This window comes from Balaenoptera physalus (genome assembly GCF_965194825.1).
Source record: "Balaenoptera physalus genome assembly, chromosome: 16".
NCBI lineage: Eukaryota > Metazoa > Chordata > Mammalia > Artiodactyla > Balaenopteridae > Balaenoptera > Balaenoptera physalus.
The window spans coordinates 29,805,374-29,820,453 of NC_138898.1; the positions used below are offsets into that span (position 1 = coordinate 29,805,374).

General features: G+C 49.3%; 2 protein-coding genes and 1 long non-coding RNA gene across 6 annotated transcripts; 1 reads left to right on the top strand and 2 right to left on the bottom strand.

Annotated features, from left to right (window-relative positions):
• Window positions 1–1,412: 1,412 nt before the first annotated feature.
• LOC309644675 lies at window positions 1,413–4,254 on the bottom strand. The gene is made up of 2 exons (XR_014254548.1): window positions 3,805–4,254; window positions 1,413–1,606 (listed from the first exon to the last, which is right to left on the bottom strand). It is a non-coding gene; the product is annotated as an uncharacterized lncRNA (long non-coding RNA).
• Window positions 4,255–4,370: 116 nt separating this feature from the next.
• On the top strand, window positions 4,371–9,875 carry NOP56 (NOP56 ribonucleoprotein). Of its 2 annotated transcripts, XR_014254535.1 has the most exons (13): window positions 4,371–4,493; window positions 4,636–4,725; window positions 5,175–5,289; window positions 5,875–6,036; window positions 6,194–6,392; window positions 6,762–6,949; window positions 7,031–7,182; window positions 7,363–7,463; window positions 7,830–7,978; window positions 8,198–8,319; window positions 8,504–8,638; window positions 8,799–8,918; window positions 9,406–9,542. XR_014254535.1 is itself a non-coding variant. In XM_082428508.1 (12 exons), exons 1-12 carry the CDS (start codon window positions 4,491–4,493, stop codon window positions 9,775–9,777), a joined length of 1,788 nt encoding a protein of 595 aa, XP_082284634.1. In that variant the 5' UTR covers window positions 4,371–4,490; the 3' UTR covers window positions 9,778–9,875. The 2 variants fall into 2 exon arrangements, 1 of the variants encoding a protein (XP_082284634.1); XM_082428508.1 differs by lacking the exon at window positions 8,799–8,918 and having other exon boundaries at window positions 9,406–9,875.
• On the bottom strand, window positions 9,868–15,053 carry IDH3B (isocitrate dehydrogenase (NAD(+)) 3 non-catalytic subunit beta). Of its 3 annotated transcripts, none has more exons than XM_082428543.1 (12): window positions 14,967–15,053; window positions 14,767–14,847; window positions 14,556–14,654; window positions 14,336–14,456; window positions 12,344–12,404; window positions 12,134–12,266; window positions 11,899–12,032; window positions 11,706–11,808; window positions 11,468–11,614; window positions 11,141–11,235; window positions 10,967–11,027; window positions 9,868–9,991 (listed from the first exon to the last, which is right to left on the bottom strand). In XM_082428543.1, exons 1-12 carry the CDS (start codon window positions 15,000–15,002, stop codon window positions 9,911–9,913), a joined length of 1,152 nt encoding a protein of 383 aa, XP_082284669.1. In that variant the 5' UTR covers window positions 15,003–15,053; the 3' UTR covers window positions 9,868–9,910. The 3 variants fall into 3 exon arrangements, with proteins under 3 accessions (XP_082284669.1, XP_082284668.1, XP_082284670.1); XM_082428542.1 differs by having other exon boundaries at window positions 9,868–10,279; window positions 14,967–15,052; XM_082428544.1 differs by lacking the exon at window positions 11,468–11,614 and having other exon boundaries at window positions 9,868–10,279.
• Window positions 15,054–15,080: the final 27 nt, after the last annotated feature.

Consider the following 15,080-nt stretch of genomic DNA (forward strand, 5'->3'; position numbering starts at 1 on the left):
TGTGAGCCAATTCCTATAATAAATCTCTTATCTATATTTATATCTATATCTGTATCTATAGCTATATCCTATTGCTTCTGTTTCTCTGGAGAACCCTCACTAATACACTCCTATTTATCCTTTCTGCTTTCTGGGCAGAACAGAAGCTAGATTCTCTCATTCCACATTCTATATCTCCTAATTGCTCTTTCACCTCTTTATCTCTCTTTGTTGCATTCTGGATAAATTATTTGGTTAGATCTTCCAGTTCACTAATACTTTCTTAAGCCATGCCTAATTTGCTAATGAATCGATACATTTCTTTTAAATTTCAACAAGTTTCTCATTTCTACGAATATCATATCTGTTCACTTCTGCCATGCTCCCCAAACATGGCACAGATGAAGCTGCATACCTCAAGAACAGGAACTGGTAATCCTTTTGCATAAATGGTCAGATAATAAATAATAAATATTTTAGACTTTGTGGGCCACATATAGTCTCTTGTCACAAATTTTTTTTTATAACCCTTTAAAAATGTGAAAATCATTCTTAGCTCTTAGGCCCTACAAAAACAAGCCACAGGCCAGATTTGGTCCCAGGGTCATGGTTTACTGACCCCTGCTCTAGAGCTCCCACACTCAACCCAATGCAACGGTCAGTGCAGCACAGGAAAGCTTATAGAACATTCATGAGGGAATGGTTAGGATAAAAGTTCCTCTGGTAATGAGCCTGGTCTTCTCAGCCTATGTGTGGCAGGCAGATGATCCCAAAGACCACGCATGCCTCAGTGAGGAAATACGCTGGTGCCACACGGCATGGAACCAGTAGAGGCCTGACATAAGGAGACCCAGAGCTCAGAGATTTCAAGCACCTGTCTGAGATCAGTGTGTCTCAGAGGATAAAGCACACAGGTCCAGGGGCCAGTCCAAAGCAGCCATTTTATAGCAGGGATTGATGGGGTCCCAAGACACAGCACCAGATCCTGAGCACAGAGAACTGAGACATACCCCCTTTTCCCCTGCAACTAGGGTATGAGAATGCTCCCATAAACCCTACTGCAATTTTGAAAAGACCTGAAGAAGAGAGGAAATCTGAAGGATTCTTAGCAACCCTGTTTAAACCAGAAACAACTGAGATACCAGTAACTGGAAAGTTTACACACTGAACATATTTTACAGGTTCCAACAACATTTAATCAGTAAATTGTCCATCTACTGCCACTGGAAGTTGCAAAATGAAATGCATAACTGTTTCCTGTGTGAAACTAAAATGTTTAGAGGTGTTCTGTCTACATGTGCAAGTTAATGGCTAACATGATGGAAATGAATCAGAGCAGCTGGGTGTATAAAAAATGGGGTTTTAGTAGATTTTATGGGAAGTGATGGGAGAACTGAGACTCAACTGAGAATAGGTAAAATGAAATAGTGTGATAAAAAAAATGTATCACTATTTATTGATAAGGGGGACAAAAGAACAAGATGAAAGTCCACTAACATTCGTTGAGTTCCTACTACATGCCAGGTACCACATCTGTGTCACATACTAGCTACCACACCTCTGTCACACCTGGCCTATGTTCGGTAAAATGTTTGTTGTCAGGATGAATGAATCCTCCATCTTCATTCTGCAAAAGAAATGAAAACTCAGGAAGGTTGGGCAATTAACTTAAGGTCACATTGTAAGTAGCAGAGCTGGGATCTTAACCCAGGTTTGCTGACTCATTCATATTCACTGCTGCTTAAAAATCATCCCCAAATTTGGTGAACCTAACAAACAGCCCAAAGGCAAGGGAGATATGGTCTTTGACATCACATGCTACAGAGATGCCCATGGAGGTCAGGATTATGAAGTACCAGGGGAGATAGTTTAGTAAAGAGAGGGAGGTAAAGAAGCCAAAGAAATATTCTTACTGTTTATACCATGTCCCCATCTAATCATAAGCTTTTCTGCCTCACTAGTGGAAGTGCACTTTTCTGCCTCACTAGTGGAAGTGCACTTTTCTTCAGCCACCTCTCTAAGTTAGCAAACTGCTTTAGCACAGTTCCTTTATAACCAGAGGACTCAAATCTATCCAAAGTATGACTCTGGTTAACTTTCAGCTCAGTGACTCTCAGGCTTTCTGTATTTAATCCACAGAAGTGTGCATTTATATAACTTATATATATATATGGTATATATATTTGTATATACATGTATATGTGTATATTTACATGTATGTATACATATGTATGTTTGAGACAAAAGTTTTATAAATCAATACTCCTTACTCTATGTAATGTATTATTATTTCATATATTCTTTCATCCTACTTTTTTAATGCTGGCCAAGAATGTCTAAATTAATTCTGCAATCCCATTCCAACTTCTCCTTTGAAACCCCCTACCTTAGTAGATAAGCATCTGTAACCCCAGGAATATTTAGGATTAAGTATAGAAGTAACGAAGTAGATCAGTCATAGCATTAACATTTTCCGTTACATTTTTTTAAAATTTATTTATTTTATTTATTTTTGGCTGCATTGGGTCTTCATTGCTGCGAACTGCTTTCTCTAGTTGCAGCGAGCGGGGGCCACTATTCGTTGCGGTGCGCGGGCTTCTCACTGTGGTGGCTTCTCTTGTTGTGGAGCACGGGCTCTAAGTGCACGGGCTTCAGTAGTTGTGGCATGTGGGCTCAGCAGTTGTGGCTCGCGGGCTCTAGAGCGCAGGCTCAGTAGTTCTGGCGCACGGGGGCTTAGCTGCTCCATGGCATGTGGGATCTTCCCCGACCAGGGCTCAAACCTGTGTCCCCTGCGTTGGCAGGCAGATTCTTAACCACTGCGCCACCAGGGAAGTCCTTCCATTACATTTTGGAAACTTCTATTTAATTTGGTAATTATAATGTTTAAGAGAATTTAATATTCTGATGTAATAGATTAATTTTGCAATTCCATTTTAAAATGTGAGATGGAGTGACTGATTCAGACTCATGACTGTAAGTGGATACATGTAACAAAATTCAAGCACATTTGCAAGCAATATTCAGACTATGAGATTTTAAGATTTAAGATTAATTAAAGTTTATTAGATTTTAAGAGTGAGCTCAGGGACTTCCCTGGTGGCGCAGTGGTTAAGAATCTTCCTGCCAATGCAGGGCACAGAGGTTTGATCCCTGGCCCGGGAAGATCCCACATGCCGCAGAGCAACTAAGCCCGTGTGCCACAACTACTGAGCCTGCGCTCTAGAGCCCGTGAGCCACAACTACTGAGCCCTTGTGCCACAACTAGTGAAGCCAGCACGCCTAGAGCCCATGCTCCACAACAAGAGAAGCCACCGCAATGAGAAGCCCACGCACCGCGAAGAGTAGCCCCCGCTCGCTGCAACTAGAGAAAGCCCAGGAGCAGCAGCAAAGACCCAACGCAGCCAAAAATAAATAGATAAAATAAATAGTAATTAAAAAAAAAAAAAAGTGAGCTCAGTACTTGGATCTTGTCAAATAACTGAATTGCTTAAGAAGAAAATACCTTAAAATTATAAATGCAGGTTAGCTGTGGGAATTTAAGTTATAAAAAAATCCCCTTAAGATGACTTTTTAAATTTACCAGCATATATACCACTTTGGGGTAACCAGGTTTTGGATTTATAATTCTAATATTAATTATTAAAGCAAAAGTAATTTCAAAATAGTCGCCCGAGTGCCCAAAAGCTGCCCCGAGAACACGGAAGCAGCTCCAGTTCACTCGGAGCTAACCGAGTGTTAAGAATTTAGGGCCGTGCACTAGGGCGAGCGACACGTGGCCCCGCAAAAGGAGCAGGGTTCTGCAGAAGCAGGGAACGAGAAACCGACCTAGGAAGAGGTGGGATCATCGTTCTTTCCTACTTCAGCGCCTGCCGCCCTTATTTTTAAGAATAAATAAAAAACAATTTAAAAGCACGAAGCCAGCCACTAGGAATCACGATGCCTCAGGGTCTGCGCCAGCGCACCCCAGGCCCCGCTTCCATCCCGGTAAGGAGGGGAGGGCGCGCGGACCCGGGGCTCCAGTCAGGGTCGTCCCCAGTGCCCGGCGGGGACGAAGGGGGTCATGAGGTCGCCTGGGTCCAGAGATCCCCGGCGCTGAGGACAGTAGGCTCCGCAATAGTTTCTGCCCGGAAGGATCGCCGCGGCCCGCGCGGGGGCCTCCAGCCCGGATTCCACAGAGCTCTGCTGCCCGTAATTTACAGGATGAAAACATGAGGGATTGGACAGTTATCCGGAAAAGCGCCTTTCCAAACGTTTTGCGGCCTGCAGGGCCCCCTCGGCCCCGCGCGTCCCCGGCAACCAAGCCTCAGCGGAGGCCGGAAAAGGCCGGCTAGTCCGCACTCGCGCCCCCGCCCTGCGGGCCGTACCACCCCGGCGGACCCCCTCCGAAGTTGCGGAAAGGTACAGTCCCCGGCCTCTGATTGGCCGAAGGCGCAGGGGCGCGGCCTCCGGAGCCTGGTTCTGCGCGCCAGAACCCACTCGCCGCAGTGCGAGCCGGGCCAAGAGCGAGCGCCATGGTGAGGAGTGGTTGCGGGTTGCCGGCGAGGCGGAGGCCATGGTTTGGGCCTGGGTTCGGGCCGGGGCCCGGGCCTGCCCGGGGAGTGAAGCCAGGCGAACGCGGGGGCCGCGCTGACGCTCGCGCCCCGGCTCCTTTTCCAGGTGCTGCTGCACGTGCTCTTCGAGCATGCGGTCGGCTACGCGCTGCTGGCGCTGAAGGAGGTGGAGGAGATCAGCCTGCTGCTGCCGCAGGTGAGTAGACGCGGTGGGCTCGCCCGGCCGCGCCGCAGCCCCTCGGGCAGCGCGGGCCCCAGCATGCACCGCGCGCTCCCACGTGGCCGGCCGCGCGTTGGGGGGGTGCGCTGTGCGCAGCAGCTCAAGAGCAGGGGATCTTTACCTGCATTCGTGATTAGAATCGTGTTAGAAGCATTTAAAAGTAAGTCTCCCGCATTCGAATTTGTGTGCACTCTATACAAAATGCAGATTTTCATTTTTGCATAAAGAGCAAATAAAACTATATGAAGAATGCAAAAATAAGTCTCCCGGACTCCACCCCGTACCGATGAAGCGGAACCGGGATTTAGGCCCCGTGATCCGTTCATTTTTAAAGCGTTCGGTTGGTCCAGACCTGCAGCTGCTTTACTGCGCCCTAGAGGCAAGGGCGAGGGAAGGAAACCACTTATCGTCTTTCTCCCCTCCAGGTGGAGGAGTGCGTGCTGAACCTGGGCAAGTTCCACAACATCGTTCGTCTCGTGGCTTTTTGTCCCTTTTCCTCGTCCCAGGTTGCCTTGGAAAATGCCAACGCTGTGTCTGAAGGTGAGTTTGCCACTAAATATTTTAGGGAGATAAGCCTGCTACTGTTAACCTTTTAAATTGCACAATCTAGGATGTAGGCTTTATTTCTTGTGGGCGCTGTAGTGATAAATGATTCCTAAATGAAATCTGGCTGGGGTGGGGGGACTGGTATAATACTAGACCCAGTCAAATGTGGTTTTCTGCTACTTTGTTCAATTGATTTTGATACCAAAAGCCAAGAGAAAGAGGTTTGGTCCCAGAAGGTAAATCCAGTACTAAATGCTCCTATTGTGCTCCAGGGTGTTTTTTAAGCTTTCAGTGATGTATTTCATACTTATGTTATTGAGCCCGAGTTGTGTTCCTCCCATGGTTGATGCAGGCTTTGCAGTGATGACCTGAGTCTGTCAATCCCCTGAGTATAATCACTGATGTCTCCATGTCTCTGAGCAAAGCCTGAAGGGGAGGGCTCTAGGCACACCATCCTAGCATGCTCTGCAAGACCAATGTAAGATCAGTCTGTCAGTGATCAGTTGAGGGGACAGGATTCCTTTTTATGATTTAAGTATCCTTCAGCATGTTAGTGGGAGCTCTGTTCTTTGCCCTGAGGTGTTGTTCATGAGGACCTCCGCCTGCTCTTGGAGACTCACCTACCAACCAAAAAGAAGAAAGTGCTCCTGGGGGTTGGGGACCCCAAGATAGGTGCTGCTATACAAGAGGAGTTAGGGTACAACTGCCAGACTGGAGGTGTCATAGCCGAGATCCTTCGAGGTGAGACCGTCTATTGACATTTTTGAATTCTGGGTGGGGGTGTCTAGAAACTCATTAGGCTTAAGGTTGCTTTTTGGAAGCCCTCCTGCTTGGCTGGTGCCCATGGGTGCAGGAGCTAGCTCAGCCCTTCCTTGCTCACAGTCTTGCCCTCCTCCAGGAGTCCGTCTGCACTTCCACAACCTGGTGAAGGGTCTGACTGATCTGTCTGCTTGTAAAGCCCAACTGGGGCTGGGACACAGCTATTCTCGTGCCAAAGTTAAGTTTAATGTGAACCGAGTGGACAATATGATTATCCAGTCCATTAGCCTCCTGGACCAGCTGGATAAAGACATCAATACCTTCTCCATGCGTGTCAGGTAAAGTGCAGGGATGACCCCTTAGAAACAAGGTCTTGGGTCTGTGGTTTAGCTAATTTTGAATCTTGAGATCAGGACTGGCTCCTGTGGGTAGAACCATGTGGGGTGGAGCTGGGCCTCCTGGTGCTTACCACAGGCTGTGTTCTTACACTGACTGTATAGAAAGAGGAGGCAGAGTAAACGCACCCCATATACACCTCAGCCCAGGCCCTTTGCCTGGTCTGTATTGTGAATGGGGCGACATGGAGTTGAGGTTTTGGATCTGATTTGTTCCCGTTTCCTCCAGGCAAAGAGTAGATCTGGAGAGGGCTGAGGCTATAGCTTTGAGACATGGCAGCTGGGCCATGGAGTGATTGTGGCTCTTTGCAGGGAGTGGTATGGGTATCACTTTCCTGAACTGGTAAAGATCATCAATGACAATGCTACATACTGCCGCCTTGCTCAGTTCATTGGAAACCGAAGGGAGCTGAATGAAGAAAAGTTGGAGAAGCTGGAGGAGCTGACAATGGATGCAGCCAAGGCTAAGGCTATTCTGGATGCCTCGCGGTCCTCCATGGGTCAGTATAGAGCCTGGCAGCCAAAATAAGGTACAGGGCTCTGAATACTGGGCTCCTGCATTCATACTTGATGTCCCTTAGGCATGGACATATCAGCCATTGACTTGATAAACATCGAGAGCTTCTCCAGTCGTGTGGTGTCTTTGTCAGAGTACCGCCAAAGCCTACACACTTACCTGCGATCCAAGATGAGCCAAGTAGCCCCCAGCCTGTCCGCCCTAATTGGGGAAGCGGTGCGTCATGGGAAACCAAAAAAGGGGGGATTAAGAAATTACCATGTATATTTGTATTGTTGTATTTCCTGACCCATCATATCTTCCCCAGTGGTACTTGATGGGGAGGAGGTGAAGCAGGATTATGCAGTTGGTAGGTTGGCAATCCCAGCTTCTCTAATTCCTTGAATCCTTCTCCAGGTAGGTGCACGTCTCATTGCTCACGCTGGCAGTCTCACCAATCTGGCCAAGTATCCAGCATCCACAGTGCAGATCCTTGGGGCTGAAAAGGCCCTGTTCAGGTACCAGTGAGGGCACCTGCCCACACTCAGGTGCCACTTCTGGTGCCCACTGCTTGTTTGGGGATCACGGTGATGGTTGACCAGGGCTCCCTGACCTGTACAGGCCTCTGCTATGGGGGTGATGGCCAGTCCTGGTGTCTGAGTGATTCCCTGGGCCCAGCACAGGGACCACCTTTCCAGGTCAGCGACATTGGATGCCTTCCCTCTGCCTCTGGGAGTGGTGGCTTGGCATGAGGTGGGGTAGAGACCCATCCTGGCCTGAGGCTTACCTGGAAACAGGGGGAAGAGGGGAAGGGAGGCGCTGCCTTAGCTAACGAGGTTGAAATTTCTGATCTTAAAACTCTCCGCTGAATATTCTTCTCCCAGAGCCCTGAAGACAAGGGGTAACACCCCAAAATATGGACTCATTTTCCACTCTACCTTCATTGGCCGAGCAGCTGCCAAGAACAAAGGCCGCATCTCCCGATACCTGGCAAACAAATGCAGTATTGCCTCACGAATTGATTGCTTCTCTGGTATGGGTGGGGAAGTTGGCAGTTGGGAGGGAGGGAGGCTGACTACCCTAGCAGCTTCTACAATGATGGCAGTATTTTTCGTCAACAGCAGTTCACCTAGTGAGTGTTGATACTTTGAGTCTGAGTGAAGCTCAGGGTAGAGGGAATACTGGGGGTGGTGAGTAGTTTGTCCCTTTAGAGACTGACGTGCTATGTTTACTTACATACATGCATATCCAGAGGTACCTACCAGTGTATTTGGGGAGAAGCTTCGAGAACAAGTTGAGGAGCGGCTGTCCTTCTATGAGACTGGAGAGATTCCACGAAAGAATCTGGATGTTATGAAGGAGGCAATGGTTCAGGTCAGTTTGGGTCAGGTCAGGTGGGGAGAACCAGAGCTGGCTGTTGGAGTTGATGAACTGTCTTAGCCTGACCATGTAGAGTGGAGGCATAAAACTGATTTAATGAGCCTGATCCAATAAAGCCAAGAGAGAGACCTGGGGAACCAGAGGTCTTCAAACCTTTTCAGCACTTTTCTTTGGCCAGGCAGAGGAAGCGGCTGCTGAGATTACTAGGAAGCTGGAGAAACAGGAGAAGAAACGCTTGAAGAAGGAAAAGAAAAGGCTGGCTGCGATTGCCCTGGCGTCTTCAGAAAACAGTAGTACCCCAGAGGAATGTGAGGTCAGTAGTAGACAGCCCTTAGCCCTGGGTGAAGATCTTAAGCCGTAGGACAGAAAACAGCAGAACAGAGGATATGCCACCTCAAGTCAAGGTCTGGAATACAGGCTTTTGGACTGAAATAAGGATCTGAAACCTCTAAAACTACCTCTTGATTCTATAGGAAGGAGATAGGTGCTGAGAGAACTCGCTCAAGAGCCCAGAGCGCTGGTTTGTAGCAGCACCTGTTCACTGGGCGAGTGTGTTCTGTCCTTGGCTGCTTCCCAGGAGTCCTCAACCGGGGGTAGTGTAAATTCCTCCTCTGCTTGTTCCCAGACATGTCTAGAAATGGTAGCATTTCATACTGGGGGTTGAGGGCAGGCAGAGCTCCAGTGTGCTATGTTAGAATCATTCTCCCTGGGATTGTTGTAGTGCCCAGTCCGCCAGTGTTTCAGGGTCCCCTCTGGAACTTGGTGTCATGATTCTTTTGCAACCAGCATGGTAGGGTTTTCTGTAAATTACTGGGCTTAGATAATTGTGTATTCTCCCTACCTTCTAAGTGATTGGCGGGGTGGGGGTGGGGGGGGGGTCACCTTTGACATGCATTTCCAGAGTTAGAGCCATACAATTTAAAAATCATCCCAGAAACACTGGACAGTCTTAACACCATTTCCATCCACCAGTCTTTCTGCCCTGGGTACTTAACAGCTGGAATTCTAACAGGGTGTGTGTGCATGTTCATACAATGGATGACACTCTTTTCATGCCCATTTTTCCCTTTCTGCCATCAGGAGACAAGTGAAAGACCCAAAAAGAAGAAAAAGCAAAAGCCCCAGGAGGCTCCTCAGGAGAATGGAATGGAAGACCCATCTGTCTCCTCCAAACCCAAAAAAAAGAAATCTTTTTCCAAGGAGGAGCTGGTTAGTAGTGATCTTGAAGAGACAGCTGGCAGTGGAAGTCTTCCCAAGAGGAAGAAATCTTTCCCCAAAGAGAAACCAGATAGTGACCCTGAAGAGTCAGGAAACAAGAGGGTCCCCAAGAAAAAGAGGAAATTCTCTTCCAAGGAGGAGCCTCTCAGCAGTGGACCTGAAGAGGCTGCTGCCAGCAAGAGCAGCAGCTCCAAGAAAAAGAAAAAGCTCCGAAAGCTATCCCAGGAAAATTAGAATGGACATTTCCCTAGTAGGGCATAACTTACAGAGATATTTCCCAACCCATCCCCTATAGCCCAATAAAAATAAAAACAAATTCACGAGTCATGTCATATCATGTTTTATTGGACACCTTACATGGTGGGACCTATGGGTTGGACAGGGCACCAATGACCGCCTCAGTGAAGTCTTGGCAGGCGGCATAACCACCCATGTGAGAAGTTCGAACCTGTGGTGAACTGTCATCACCTCTGTGGCCTGGGCCCCATCCCTAACCCCCCACCACCTAAGTTCCCTAAGGAAGCCAGCCCCAGACAACCTAGGCTCTGCCCAGAAGGTGATAATGGTCTACAGGTTTAGGGCTCTTCTCTGGTCCACTGCACTGAAGGGAGGTGTATGGTCCTTGTGAGGCTGGAGGGAATAACGGGCTCTAGCCCCCATAGGGGTGCAGGTGGCCGATGACAGACTTGATGAAGTCGGTTGTGGTGCTGTAGCCGCCCATGTCTCGAGTCCGCACCTACAGCCACCACCCGCAACAGCCGTGGGGAAGAAAAGAGAGCCCATGAAGGCAGGGCAGTGTGATGGAAATGGAATCCAAAGAGGGTGATAAGGCCAGAAAAAGAAGACAATGCAGCAGAGATGCAAGGAGGCGGCCAGGTTTGGAAGAGCATGGACCCGTCCGTTCCTGTCTTTTGAGGGCCAGAGCCACTGTTCGAGCTCTGCTGTGGCCTGGGCGAGGGTGGGAAGCTGAGCATGAGTGAGAAGGGAAATGCAGATTGGAGACAGGAGAAGGATGCCTTGGAGGAAATAGAGAAGACCAGGTGGAAGCACAGATGACGGCAGGGGAATGGCAGATGAGGATGGGCTTCCAGGTGTGGAGAAGTGACACTGGTGCCTCATCCTGCCAGCTATCTCCCTCTGCTCCTCCATCTCCCCTTAGACAGGAAGCTGCAAGTTCTCCATTAAGATGGCCAATTAAAGAGCCAATGGATGGAGCAGGAAAGAGGGAATAGCAGATGGGAACTAGGAGGCAAAGGAGATCAAGAGGATGAAACAGCCAAGAGAAGGGAAATGAACAGCCCTGACAGGATTGGGGGAAAAGCAGAGCAGAGGCTCTTGGGACCTGGAGGGAAAGGACGCCCCAACTCAGGTTCCCCAGAAAGTCCTGCCGAGACCCTAAACCCCACAGCCTTTCTAAACTCACCTTGCCGACTTTGATCACCTTCTTCACCGCATCTGCAATCGTGTTGGAGTGATGCTCGAGACTGTCAATGTGGAGAGAAAGAAACTGAGATAGCCCCCATATCATCCCCCTGATTTCCCCACCTGTGCTCCCCGAACAACAGCCAGCTGCCTCCCCGGGCTGGCAGTGACCTACTTGAGATGCCGCAGCATGTTGGAAGCTGACAACAGCATGGCTGTGGGGTTGGCTATATTCCTGCCCACTGCCTGGGCAAATGGGTGCCGGGCACCCTGTGGAAAGAGGAGCAGGCCAGAGTCACTGGGAGCAGACATTCTGCAGAAGCTGAGGTCAGGGAAGGGCATTAGGATGAAAGGTCAGGCCAGGAACACTGAGATGTAAGGGGGGGACAGGAGCAGGCCAGGGTCACTTAGGAGGGGGATGCACTGGGGGAGAGCTATCAAGGGGACCTGAGGTCAGAAGAAGGGCACAGAGAGGGCTGAGGGAGGCGGTGACTTCACTCACCGTCTCAAAGACTGCATACTCTGCACTGTAGCTCTCACCAGGGACCACACCAGCTCCCCCAACCAGGCCAGCAGCCAGATTGTCAATAATGTTCCCATAGAGGTTGGGCATCACCAGCACATCAAACTGGTAAGGATTCTGCACCAGCTGGGGGCAAAATGTGGGCATGGAGGAAAGATGTAAATCCTATTCCCTGCCTTTCTCAGCACTGAGAATGGAGACACCGGGAGGGCCTCACCTGCATGCAGCAGTTGTCTATGATCATTGTCTCAAACTTGATCTTGGGGTACAGTTCAGCAACTTCCTCACAGCACTGCAGGAACAACCCATCCCCCAGTTTCCTGTCCATGGGCCAAAGGGAACATTCAGCCGATAGAGTGCAGGGAGCTACCTTCCCAGGAACCTACCCCACGCAAAGCCATGTCCCTCACATGATATTGGCCTTGTGGACAGCTGTGACCTTGCCCCGCCCCTTCTTAGTGGCATAGTCAAAGGCGAACTTTGCGATCCGCTGAGATTTGGTTCGAGTGACAATCTTCAGGCACTCAATCACGCCCCTCGCACTCTGCATAAGACAGAAGCAGCTGGGTGACACTAGAAAAAAGGGAAGGAGCTGTGCCTCTCTCCCCACTTCACCCCTGCCCTCCACGATTTCTAGGGCCTCACCTCGTGTTCCAGAGAGCTGTACTCCCCTTCTGTCTGCTCTCGAATAATCACCAAATCTAGATTGTTGTGTCGAGTCTTGTACCCAGGAAGTGACTTCACATGGACTACGTTGGCAAACAAGTCCAACTTACGCCTGGGGATGGGGCAGAGCCATGAGCACTGTGCCTGGTGCCCCAGTACCCCACTCACCCATGTCCTCCCACCACCTACCTCAACCGCATATCGTAGGAGGCTAGTTCCCCCTTATACTCCATCGGGGTGTGGATCTTTCCTGCGTAAACAAAGTTGAGGTGGGGGGGGGGTTAGGCACAAGCCAAGCCCAAGGGAACCCAGATTGGTGTCCAATCCCCTCAATGATCCCCCCCAGACTCCCATCTCCCACTCCCAAATAAGTGATACTTAAATGCCTCTGGAGGCAAGGGGCAAAGGAAAATAATGTAGTTAAAACCAGAAACATTTTACCCACTGTTTCATTTCTAGTCACCAAATTTAATTTATGTTGAAACTTCAAAATGACCTAAAAGGACAGAAAAGAATTTTCTCACGTCATCAAAGAGCCTGGGTTTCGGGACTTCCCTGGTGGTCCAGTGGGTAAGACTCTGCACTCCCAATGCAGGGGGCCCGGGTTCGATCCCTGGTCGGGGAACTAGAGCCCACATGCATGCCGCAACTAAAGATCCTGTGTGCCTCAACTAAGACCCAGTGTGGCATAAATAAATGAATGAATGAATGAATTAATTAATTAATTAATTAATTAATTTAAATTAAAAAAAAAAAAGGAGCCTGGGTTTAATAGGTTGAGAAACAACCTAGGGGATCTGTGACCTTTCTTGATGTTTCTATGACTACGTATTTGACATCTTCTCAACCAGCATTTATTGAATATCATGTGTCAGGCACTAGGGATATCAACCAAAAAACACAACTCAAATTCCTGTCCTCAAGGGGTAAACAATGCATTGGGGAAAGACAGTTAATATGAAAGACATGATAAATACCATGGGAGAGGTATTACCAACACGCACAGGAGCACAGAGAAGAAATTCCCTCTGGTAACATCAGGAAGTATCATAGAACAGCTGGCACTTCAGCCAGACCTTAGGTTGAGTGAGTGTACTAGGTTGAACAGTGAACCACCCAAATGATATGTCCATGTCCTAACCCCCAGAACCTGTAAATGTGACCTTATTTGGGAAAACAGTGTCTGCAGATATAGTAAGTTAAGGATCTTGAGATGGAATCACACTGGATCCAGGTAGGTCCTAAACCCAATGACAAGTCCTTATACAAGAAAAGAAGGAGAAACAGATACACAGACACAGAGTAGAGAAAACCATATAAAGACAGAAGCAGAGACTGAACTGATGCATCTACAAGCCAAGAAACACCGAGGAATGCCAGCTGCTGCCAGGAGCCACCAGCAGCTGGAAGAGGCAAGGAAGGATTCTACCCAAGTCTTCAGAAGGAGCTCTGCCAACACCTTAATTTCAGGATTCTGGCCTCCAGAACTGGGAGAGAATACATTTCTGTTATTTTAAGCCACCAGGTTTGTGGTAATTTGTTATGGCAGCCCTAGGAAACTAATACAGTGAGTGAGGAAGATTCTGACAGGTGGCACCAAAAGGAGAACACTGTGGCAGAAGGAACAGCAAAAGTCAAGACAGTACATGTATTTGGAAACTAATATAGTCTGGTGTGACCAAAGCACACAACAAGTGTTGTAGAAACAAAGGCAGAAAAGCTGAGGGTCAGCTCATAAACAGCTTACTCTCCTACACTAAGGCTGGGCCTGAAAGTCATGCTGGTTTTTCCAAGAGAAGAGCTGTAGAGGATGGACTGTAGGGGCAGAACTGAAAGCCAAAAAATCTAATGAGGCGATTACAGTAGGGAAGCAAAAGGGAAGACAAAAGAAAAGAGGCAGCTAGAAATGGCATTCTAGAAACAGAGTTAACAAGACTTGATGACCCATAATGTAGCACCATGACAGACTACAAACTCATGGAGCCTTCCTGCATAGACAGCATGAGAGGCACACGATCTCTCAACTCCTGGGTTTCCAACTGGATTCCCACTGATGGCCACCAATCAGTGGCGGGAGCTCGGTAGAGTTAATGTATTATGTGTGTGCTGAGGGAAGGTTAATGAACACTTATTCGTTTGATTTTGACTAACATGGGTGGGGTAGCAAGGAGGCACACATACCAATGATGGCCACCTTGTTCTCCTTCATGGAACTCAGCACCTGCTCCAGCTTCTCCTCAGATGCCATATTCTGCACCTCGCTCAGGTGATGCTCCTGGAACTCCACTGGGACAGAGGCAGCCTTCAGGAGCAGGTGTCAAAAATCGCAGGGTCAGAATCGAGTAAGTCCTTTCCAACCCAGGCCATCGACCCTGCTGGCTGACTCCCCCAGGCCACTCACCTTGAACACCTCCTTGACAGCGTGCATCAGTTCAGGCCCCACGCCGTCTCCCGGTAGCATAGTCACGGGAAAGGCGCCCTCCACCCTCACGTCCTCGCCCTGCGAGCAGGGTCAGCAGAGCTAGAGCTGGGGCTGGGGCAGGAGTCCTGGGGTAGGCCAGGAGAGGACAGGTCAGGGGCGTGGGCGAGACCGGAGCCGGACTTGCACTTACCTGGCTCCGCGAGGAGGCTTGCGCTACAGCCGAGGTACACAGGCTCCTCCATGCCCTGGGATTCGGGGCGGCGACCAGCGCCTACGACAGTCACATAAGCCTTTGAGGTCGGATCTGGGAGCCTCAGGCCCCGAATACTTCACTGAGCCCGGTACAAACCCGCCGCCCTCCCGCCTGCCGCAGCATGCCCCGGGCCTCACTCGGGTCACCCAGCGGACACCGCCGAGGGCCGCCATGTTCTCCACAGGAAGTCGCGGCGAAATGACGCCGGAAGCCGGCGAGGCTCACCGCCCCTATTTCCGGTCCGTCACGAA

Excerpts from the sequence above, each read along its gene's own strand:
- NOP56 (XM_082428508.1), top strand. Across the intron at positions 7,183-7,362 it reads CCGCCCTAATTGGGGAAGCG|GTAGGTGCACGTCTCATTGC; the intron begins GTGCGTCATGGG and ends ATCCTTCTCCAG. Across the intron at positions 8,320-8,503 it reads TGAAGGAGGCAATGGTTCAG|GCAGAGGAAGCGGCTGCTGA; the intron begins GTCAGTTTGGGT and ends TTCTTTGGCCAG.
- IDH3B (XM_082428542.1), bottom strand. The coding sequence starts at position 15,002 with ATGGCGGCCCTCGGCGGTGTCCGCTGGGTGACCCGA. Across the intron at positions 14,848-14,966 it reads GTGTCCGCTGGGTGACCCGA|GCGCTGGTCGCCGCCCCGAA; the intron begins GTGAGGCCCGGG and ends TGACTGTCGTAG. Across the intron at positions 11,236-11,467 it reads AGTATGCAGTCTTTGAGACG|GGTGCCCGGCACCCATTTGC; the intron begins GTGAGTGAAGTC and ends CTCTTTCCACAG.